The 9902-nt window shown below is 46.2% G+C and overlaps 1 protein-coding gene across 1 annotated transcript; it reads left to right on the plus strand.

Annotated features, from left to right (window-relative positions):
• Window positions 1-853: 853 nt before the first annotated feature.
• Window positions 854-9562, plus strand: UTS2B (urotensin 2B). The gene is made up of 5 exons (XM_005524978.2): window positions 854-987; window positions 3138-3239; window positions 6152-6189; window positions 7517-7610; window positions 9331-9562. The coding sequence occupies exons 1-5, from the start codon at window positions 864-866 to the stop codon at window positions 9354-9356; spliced, it is 384 nt and encodes a 127-aa protein (XP_005525035.2). The 5' UTR covers window positions 854-863; the 3' UTR covers window positions 9357-9562.
• The last annotated feature ends 340 nt before the right edge of the window (window positions 9563-9902 follow it).

The following is a 9902-nucleotide window of genomic DNA, read 5'->3' on the forward strand; positions in this document are numbered from 1 at the left end:
GTGATGGATAGGCAACAAATGGAAGGCAAACCAAAATGTAGTCATGGCCTGAGAAGACATGGAATATATGCAATGTGTCGCTGTACTTTGCTCTAAAATTATAAAACAAGGCTGTGTAGCCAGAACCAGCATCTGACCTTCCACTTCTTTTTTTTTCCCAAGAAAAAAACTAAAGACTCTTGCCCATCCTTGACGTATTCCATACCTACTGCCAAATCTGCACTCCCCCACTCAGACATAATCCCAAAATAGGATGTGATGCCTTTCCCGTTGACAAAGCCATAAGTCACAGTGAGCAAGACACACTCAACGTTCTCCAATCAGTTAAATGAAAAGAGCTCTCCCCCTCTGTTTCCCATCACTTCAGCAGTCATTATATCTCACATTAATTAATATAGGCACTAGGAAGTGAGATGATAAATTACAAAACCCCATTAACCTGATTCTGTCCAAACTGGTAAAATATGGCAGCTTGTACATTAGACAAACCTTCCTTGCTAACGTGGGAGTCCTCATGCCTGAACTCTGTTAAAGCAGCAGCCCTGAGAAAGTATTTTTAATGTGTGTATGTATGGAACGTATATCAACGTGCGAGAACAGTGCACGCCTGTGGGAACATCAGAATTCATTAGATCAGTCTGATATGAGATATATTGAACAGGTTCCATCTGACATATGTTACTGGGTTGTTCTGTCCACTCCCAGCGGAGTGAATCATATTGACAGGTTGAATTATATCTCAAGAGATATTTTTCTCCCCTCCTCCAAAGGCCATTTGCAATCACGGCACATCCACTGCCTCTTAAAAGTGAGCTCATCTGGTGCTGGTTGCATTGAAGTCCTCCACCGTGCCTGAAGGAAGGATGCTTTTGGGCGCTGGGAAAGTGGAGAAGATGTGGTCTGCCCAGCTGTGTCTGGCAGTGCTAACCATCCTGACCATGGCTCTGTGTGTCCCATCTACACATGGAGACCCTTTTTTACTCCAAGGTAAGCAGGAATACAGGCTACATGATACAGGTAGGTGGTTACCTTTTTGTTTGTTGCTTGCCATGGCCAATGCAAGACTCACTTTTCTGGGAAAGAAAACAAAATGAACCCCAAGCTGTACTGAACAATCTGTTAACATGGGTGCTAATGAGAGGCTTTTTTGTATTATCATGAGCTAAAGCTGTCCTTCTGCTCTGCAGCTGGCTGTATGACACCTTCTGATAATCAGTGAAAAGATCAGATCTGTTGAAATCTGGTAAGGGTAGATCTTGCTCTCACATTAAAAAAATAAAATAAAAATAAAATATCAGAGAGTAGCAATTCCAGTATGTACCATATGAGATTTGACAGCTCATAAATGTCAGTAGTACAGCAATGCTGAACTTTTTTTTCTTCACAGAACTTCTTTTTATATGTACTTCTCCAGTAATTTAAATTAATCTTAACTTGAATTTATACTGCAAGGAAATGTCAATCATTAGTGCTCTTTCTCAAAGAGGCTTGGCAGTGGAAGAAAAGAAAGAGCCGCTAAATATAGGCTTGAAAATAACATTTCTTTTCAAATGATTTTTCCTCTTACACCACCTATTTATTTTTGTAATTACAACCAAAACATTCCCCAGGCCACTCTATCTAAATCCTGCTTCTGTTTAGCTTTTACTGGAGTGTTTATAGCACTGGTTTTGGACTTTTTTTTTCCTGTAGCAAATCCCCCAAAAAACTATAAGTAACTATTTTAAAATTGTAACTGTCCTTCATACTTAGGACTTAGGTTTATGGCACTCCATGCTAACTGCAGGTTGCTCTGCTCGCTCCCCTGGCTTTATTTCCAGAGATCACAATCGGGACCAGCAGCTTCAGCCGCAGCGTGAGGCAGGGTTGAGTCTGGCCAAACACTTAAAACATCCCTTTGGCCAGTGTCCCTCAGCTTCTGCAGATTTATGTGACGTTGGCTAATGGAGCTGATTCCCTCATACTCTTGAGCATCCTTCAGGCTCATCTGGTGCAACATTTCATTTCATGTGTACCTAGAATAATTGCATTCATCCCCTCAGAGAGCTGATAGACATATGAGACTGCATTGAGCAGAAGTCCTAAAGATCCTGGAAGAAGAGGAAAAAAGCCTTTCTGTAGAATCTTAGTATTTTCCATGGAATTCTGTAGGCATCTCCTAGGGCTCTGTAGGGTCTGGGTGTAGGGTAGGGCTGTTCAGACCAAAGATTTTTTGAATGGCCACTCTCCCTATAAAGATAGATCTCCTGATCTATCATTCTCAAAAATTAGTGCAACATTCTAGTGTCAGATGACTCTGGAAATCTGTTGAGCAGGGCTGGGAGGGTCTCAGAACCTTCAAGGCACTGAGATGCCCCATCCCCTGTGTCTGTTGGTTTCTGCTGAACTCTTGACCTTCACAACCATTCATTTGAGGGCATAGCCACAACCACTAAAGTAAAACCACTGAAAAAGTTACCTAAAGGGGCCTCTTAGAGAGCTCCAAATTGCTTTATGACAGCATTCTGGGGAGGTTTTTCCTGGAAAAATTCTGCATGGTCTTGCTTTAAGTTCCTCCACACTTGAACTCTGTTCAGGAGGAATCCTTCAATACCGCTGGTAATCAGACAGAGAAGCCCCAAGGCTGAGTCAAGCTCAAGGAAGGGCTCTGGGGCTGCAGGGCTTTTCAGTCCAGTGAGAAGGGACTTCCCACCTCTGTCAGCCCTGGGAAGGTGCAGGGAGTGAGCGGGGGAACTCCTGCAGTTTTGAGAAGAGAGGATGTTGTGGGTGCCTGTCTGGCTTTGCAGAGGCGCCCACTCCTCCCACCTTGCAGAAGAGCTCGGGACTGTGTAAATCAAGGTGATGTCTCCAGCTTCTGCAGGCAGTCATGCTGATGATGCTGCAGTGGGACTGGCCAGCAGCCCAGGGCTGGCAGGGAGGGCTCCCCATCCCACACCCTTCCACTGCGCAGCCCTCACTGCCTGGACGTTTTATTCTGTGCTCACACACCTTCCTTTTCCACCCTGATGAGTGCTGACAGGAGACATTTTCATTCCACTTCTTAGCTTTCTTAATTTGATTAAGAGATTAATTGCATCAATTGATTAATTGATTCTTAATTTGATGAGATTGAGAAAGATATGTTTTATGTGCTGCAGAGAACCGAGTGCTGCCAGAGAGAGAAGACACAAATCACGAGGACACATTGCTGACTCTGCTTCTTAATAAGAAATTCGCATGGCGGAGGCCAGAAAATATTGGTAAGTGAAGAGGAGAGCTCTGCTTCTTGAGTCTGTGTTTGCATGAATGCAAGGAACCTGCTTCTCAGGTTCTTCAGAAATACCAACTGCTCAGCAAGTGGAAGCAGCACCGGGTATGGGGCCTACTTGTGATTAATGTCAGATGCTCTCCATCATGGGACTCTGGGACGTGCTTTTGCAAAGTAAAGCCACCAAAAACCACGTACCCTAGAGCCCCAGCCACTCAAGATTTTTCTGGGAACATAAGTAAAAACAAGAAAATTTTCTGCTGAGTCCCTGTGGCCCTACTGTCCCTTAGATGTTGTGTGCATTGCCCAGGGCATGGACCAGCTTTGGGAGCCACCTCTCTGCCCACACCCCAAACAGCCCTGTGTGCTTTTGAGAGACAGCAGCATCATGTTATCCTTGGGGGCAGGGGGATTTCGCCAAGATTTTCCAGTGAGATCCCTTGGGGTCAGGTGTAGTTCAGGACAAGGGCAGGGGGAGCTCCTGGCCTGGGCCTAAGCCTCTGCTACAGCTGGAAGAGATTGAGACAACTGGCTTTTCCCACCCAGCCACCAAAGATGGGCCAGGGAGAGGCTCTTCCTGGTCTGTGCTCTGTGAACAGACATCAAATTTAAAAGCCACCCACCTGTGGCTAAACTCAGACCTGCTGAAGAGAAGCTTGGGCTTTCCCTGATGAGGCACAGCGATCACAAGCACCAAATGGATTAGAGAGGTCAGCTATTCCCATGGCCACTGCAGCCAGGGGAGGGTTTGGGCTGGACGTGGTGGTCTCGGAGCAGGAAGCTGCCCTTCCCTGTGAAAACAGCTGAGAGGGGTCCCAGCAAAAATGTTGTTATGAAAATCCATTTATCAAACTCACTCAGTGCTCTTCCCCAGACCCTTGTTAATGCAGCAAGGCAGTGGTTAAACGAGCCTGGGACAAATAAATAAACATAAATAAATCGAGCCCTTATACTAACAAAGGCATTCTTCTTGCAAAGGGGATGCATTCAAGAAATAACATTTTTATGATAAGTTTATGGATTATTTCACTTATTACTCCTAGAGGAAAGGCTGCATTTTATGCCAGACAATTGAATATAATGAATCTCTGAGCAGAGCACAGACAGAGGATTTACAGCAGGCGGTTTCTCAGGGCTTCCTCCATAAATTAACTTCCTTCTCCCTGTCTGAGATAATCTGTTCCAAATTTCAGCCGCTGTTCATTTTCTATTCATAGCACTCATTGGCCAAACTTACAGTTTGCAAAAAATCAAGCCAAAACAGGCACTTGAAACTCGGAAAGAGGTAAAAATGTTAATGTTAATGTTAATAATAATAATAATAATAATAATAATAATAATACTTAAGTGACACTTTTGACTTACAGATATGGCAGGGTCTGTCTGTCTCTACCTTATGGGTATGTCAAGACATACTTAGCAGAAATCTGCCTGAGGTCATTGCTGATAGTGCCAGGAACAGAGCCCACACCCTCTGATTCCATCCCCACCCCCATCCCCGTCTCATCTCTCAAATCGAATCCTGATGTAATGGATTTGCTTAGGAACTGCTGCTTTTACTGTTGGATGAATATCAGAAAACATTCAGGATTTTTCAACAAAAGTGTTTCTTTCTTGAAGGAGAAACCAAGAAGGCAGTCAGCTGTTTCTTGGCACCCCCCTGCTCAGTTTCAAATGTTAAAATAAACCAAAAAATATCCCAGGTCTGGCAATGTGTCTGTGTGCTGAAGTCTTATCTGAAATCTGAAATCAAGGGGAATTATGTCTTAAATCCTCCTGAATATCCAGACCAATGCCTGCTGCCATGTTAGGAATAAAGAGGCATCTCCAGGCCTGTTTTTTTTGTTGTTGTTTGCTTGTGGGGCCCAGCAAAAACATTCTTTTAGCTCTTTCCTGGTTCTTCTGCTTATTTTAGTGCATTTTTTCCCAGTCTAGCACTTAAAACCAGTTGATCACTTTGCACTCTCCTCCCAGGAGAACTACTGTAGCCAGTCACTCGGCTTTGACTGTGCCCATCTCTCTTATTAAAAAATTAACTGATTTTGACATCAGTTTGGGTCTGGAATAAGGTACCTCAGTCCTCAAGAGAAGTGAGACTGAAATTCCCCACCCCTGCAGCTTTCCCCTTTGCTATTCCAGGCTCTTCTGAGTTCAGCTGGATGTTTCAGATGCTGTTCTTAGACACCTAACTCTCCCCTCTTTCTGCATGGGCAGTTCATTCATGCGCCTGCATAGTTTTTTTGACAGTAGTAGAGTACTGACTAGCCTTGAGATCTCTAAGTCTGATCTATGAGGCTGGGCCCCAATTCCTCATGCTCCCCTAACATTTACAAGAGTGGAACATGTGCACTTACTGCTATATGACTTTTCCTGTTGCTCCTCTCTGCCAGCCTGGATCTTTGCTGGTTTATAAATCAATAGGTTATGCTAGGCTAAATTAGTGTCTTCTGACTTCCGCCTGCATGGGTGATGTGAGGATAAACAAGTCTTAAAGGAAGCAATGGGATTTCATATAAAAGCCAGTGACAGAAAAGCCAGCATTAAAGGTTTGCAGTTAGCAGGATAAAAATTAAAAAGCAACAAAGAGTTTCACCTGAATTGGTATCACACAGTATGTGACCTCATAGGGATAATTCCCCTACGGCCTGGTGAGCAGTAAAGAAGCCTCCCTCATAATGGAGAATTAGGATAAGATCCCATAGGGTTCAGCAGAGAAAACCGGCTTTTCTGTCTGTTTCTGCTGTCATTCATTTGAAGATCACTAGCAGGAGTTAAATGATAACTAGGTCTTAGCTTTGCTGTAACTTGTCTTTGCCCTCTGGAGAGAGCAAATGAAGAAATGGTTTTTAATTTGAGCTTTGGGAAGCAATGCAGATGCTGATGTTACTCTCTCGCCTCTTGCAGACTGGGAGCTGGCAAGGAAATTTGAAGAGCTCGAAGAGGTGAGAGGAGCAAATGCACAGACACATAGATGCATGTTCTTGCATGGGTAGTTAAACAATTTTGTAAGCTGTCTTTATACCCTATCGTTCCATCTTTGCATCCTGCTACCCTTCCCCCTGCTGCTATAATTTAACCATGGATTGAGAAAAGGGAAAAGCAGAACCTGGGCTAAACATCTGCACAAGCTGGAAAAGGCAAAAAGAGAACAGGGCTATAGACTGGTGAAATAAAAGCTGATCAGCTCCTGCCTCTGTCACCAGTGAAAGGCCAGGGAAGGCCAAGCCAAGAAAGAATTAAGCACCAAAGGACATCTCCATAGGAGAAAAGGGAGTGGGAAGAGGGGGTTGTGCTGCCTTCCTAGGCATTGTATGAGCTGGCTGCATTAGGTAACAGGTTGAAGTTGGAGGGAAAGCCACTGCCTGCCTAAACCAGAATTTTTTCTCTGCTTGTAAGAGCAGCCCTACCCAAGGTCAGAGCCCTTCTGGGTTTATCAGAGCACACATATACAAATACCTACACCTGCTGTTCAGGAACAGGGAAAGGTCTGCAGCAACCTCGGCGTGACTCCCACTGTGCTCCAAACCCTGCAAGCAGTGGAAGTACTTTTTTCCCCTTCTCAGGCCAGGTTCAGTTGTTCCAGCTGTTTGCATGGGTGCTGGAGGTCCTGCTAAGTTCCACATGGCACTTTTAATTTCAGACTGAAAAATCCCCAGTGCATCATGCCAGACAGGAGGCTGCCAGGCCCTACACTAGCCTCTCGCTCCTGTGCTGGGGGACATAAGCCCTGACTTTTTGAGAGCAGCTCTGCCAGAGCAAAAGTTGGGATAAAGGCTGTAGGTGTTCCCAGTCCACAGGAAGAGAGTAGCTAAAGATGAGAAAGTGCAGCAGACTGCCCACATTATAACCAAGGGAAGAACTGTGAGGGAGAGAGAGGAAGGACAACCAAGGGCAATGGAGTAGCAATGCCCTCTGCTGCAGTGCCTGGACGCCTGCAGACTTCCTGCCCCAGCACTGTCCTGACTCTCCGTCCTGCAATCTCCTACACAGCCTCCTCTCCACAGGGACTCACACAGAGAGTGGGGGGAAAGAGCAGGGAGTGCCCACACCACTGCCACCAAACAAGCAGCTTAATGAAGGAGGCCATGAGGGTAGGAGTGCTCCAAAGGCAGATCCTCTGGGAATGGTCCTGCTCCAGGGAACACTCTATCCTTCCCAGTGATGCTGCCAGCCAATCTACATGTAGCCCCTTTGCCCTGCATTTCCCAGCACTCTGTGGAGCTCCACATGGAGGGGCCCTTGTTTACTGCTGTGTTTGTGTTTAAACAGCTGGAGAAGTTGAAGGATCAGCTCTCAGCTGAGGATGGGTCAGAGGTGGCCTATGCCTTGGAAAGTCTCTCAGCATCCCAGCCCAAAAAACGCGGTAGGTTTTGAATTTGAGCCTTGCAGCCATCCTGTCCACTCTCGTTTCCAGGGCTTCCTTTGTGCAACAAAGACAGCCACAGTAAACATGCCCCAAATATGTTGAAAAACAGCTGGCTGGCAGCTTTTTGAGCAGTCCTGGCCTTCTCTTATGGCTGGCTGGTTTAGCAGTTGGTGAGCAGGATTGTGTTCCCCAATTCTGTCTGCTGTCGAGGCAGATACACCAGGTCTGCACGCCCAGGACCTCGTGGAGGCAGGCAGTGTCACATCCTGCTTCTCACAGAGGAATGGGGGGTTATATGAGCCATGAGTGCTGCCCTGGAGTGGGGGAGTTCTGTATGAACATGTCCCCACCATGTACCCCTCTCCTTTCTCTGGCCTCAAAGCAACTGCTGGAGGCATAATGAGGCATGTGGACTGCAGGCATTCCCCTCTGCCAAGGTCAGTGCCTCCCCACAGAGAAAAAAGGAGCGCTTGTCTGCTGCTGAAAAACAGCTAAAAAGGATGTGGAAATCAACCAAGAATGCAGGGAACTAAGATCTGGTATGTCCCCCAGCTGGTCTCCAAGCTTTGTCCAGTCTGTATCCAGTGACTCAGGAGCATATTGCACCAGTGCTCCCGTGAAGCTGCCCCTGACAAGCACATGGACAATGCTGCTCATGCTGGCTATCAATGGATTCCTCCACAAAGCAGTAGCAGCTGTGAACCAGAAGTCACTGATGATAGATCTGGCCTAAAACAAAAGAGCTGGTTCTGCCCTTAGCCCACATGTTCTGTGCACATGAAAGCTGACAACTGCCAGACAGCCAAGAGAAAATCCCTTTGTGCAAGGCTTGCTTAGATGCTTAGGTGATCCTTAGGCAATATGCAATTTATAAGCACCCCTGGAGGCTGTCATCAATTTGGCTACTGCAATTCATGCCCCCACCAGTCTGGAAGGTTTAATGTAGATAAAACTACTTCCCATTGCCATGTTTAAATCAGATTCTGACATAAATGAAAGCAGAGAATTGTTGTCTTCATCTAATGTCCTTCCAGTCTGGGGGGAGCTCATGTCTCAGCATGAGCACTGCTGATTCAGTAGGAGATTTTTTCCAAGATCCCGGTTTCAAAATCCAGGTATAAATCTCTTATCATACTTGATAACAGGAAACTCACATGGGATTCACGCTGGTTGTGATACAGTTACTTTTTCCAACACCAAAATATGCATCTTTCCCTAATTTAGTCTTGTTTAAAGATTCTACAGAAATCAGTGTTGTTTGGAAGATGGTTGGTAGCAGAAAGGTAGTGACTGAGTTTAAAAAAGAGTGAGAACCAGATCCAATCTCTCCAAGTCAGTATCCTGCTCTTCCAGTCAGCCACAGGTGAAAACCCCTGCACACACCCCTGAAGCAGCAAAACTGCTGACCAGTAAACAGGAAAGAAAAAGCTGGTTCCTGACATTGCTGAATTAGAACAAAAGGAAACCTTTTAAATCAAGAAACATGAAGACAACTTATACCCCATGTTTACACTAGGAGTAGCTAAAAGGAACATCTTCTAAAAGTGTTATATGAACTCAAAGCTGGTTACTGAGATGTGTCCTGAAAGCACAATGCTGACTGCATGCTCCAGCTCTCTCAACACATGGGTCTTTTGAAACCTTCTCCAGGGCTAGAGTGGGGAGCTGAAAAAAGGCCCTTGTATGCTGACATCTTTTTTTTTGTATTCCTTCACAGCCTGCTTTTGGAAATACTGCATCTGAAGGCTTGTGAGGACTGGAGGGTGAAGATAAGCCCTTCCCCAAACTGCCTCGCTGGGTATTAATGTGTTAAGAGTTTGTTCTGTTCCCTCATCGTGCTGCTAATTTGGAAGCCATCCTCCACGACTGCACCACAGCCAAGACTAGCAGGGGCCGTGACAGGAGCTGGCAGCCCACTGCCACTCTCTCGTGTTCTCTTCCAGGTTTAACCTACCATGGTCTTCTACTCAGAAGATGCTTCCCAACTTTCTGTGCTGTCCTGTGTGTGCCATTCAGGCTGCTACCACTGTACACTCTCCCCCTTCTCACCGGGTCCCCTGAGGCAATGGACACTGACTCAGCTTCCCTGGGCTTGGGGCTCTGGCCACCCCTGCAGGCTCTGCTCTCAGTGGTCTCTGGGTTTCTTGTCGCCTCCTGGGCAGGTCGGTGCTGCCCTGGTGGCCACTGCTGGGACAAGGCAGGCTGGGTGTGATGTGAAGGGCTCAGGGCTGGATTGCTGAGCCAGAGCTGCTCCTCGCCATGTCCCACAGTGTGCACAGGGGAGGGCAG

The sequence above is a fragment of the Pseudopodoces humilis genome, chromosome 11 (genome assembly GCF_049639895.1).
Source record: "Pseudopodoces humilis isolate 2021_Gansu_Grassland_sample_001 chromosome 11, ASM4963989v1, whole genome shotgun sequence".
Classification (NCBI taxonomy): domain Eukaryota; kingdom Metazoa; phylum Chordata; class Aves; order Passeriformes; family Paridae; genus Pseudopodoces; species Pseudopodoces humilis.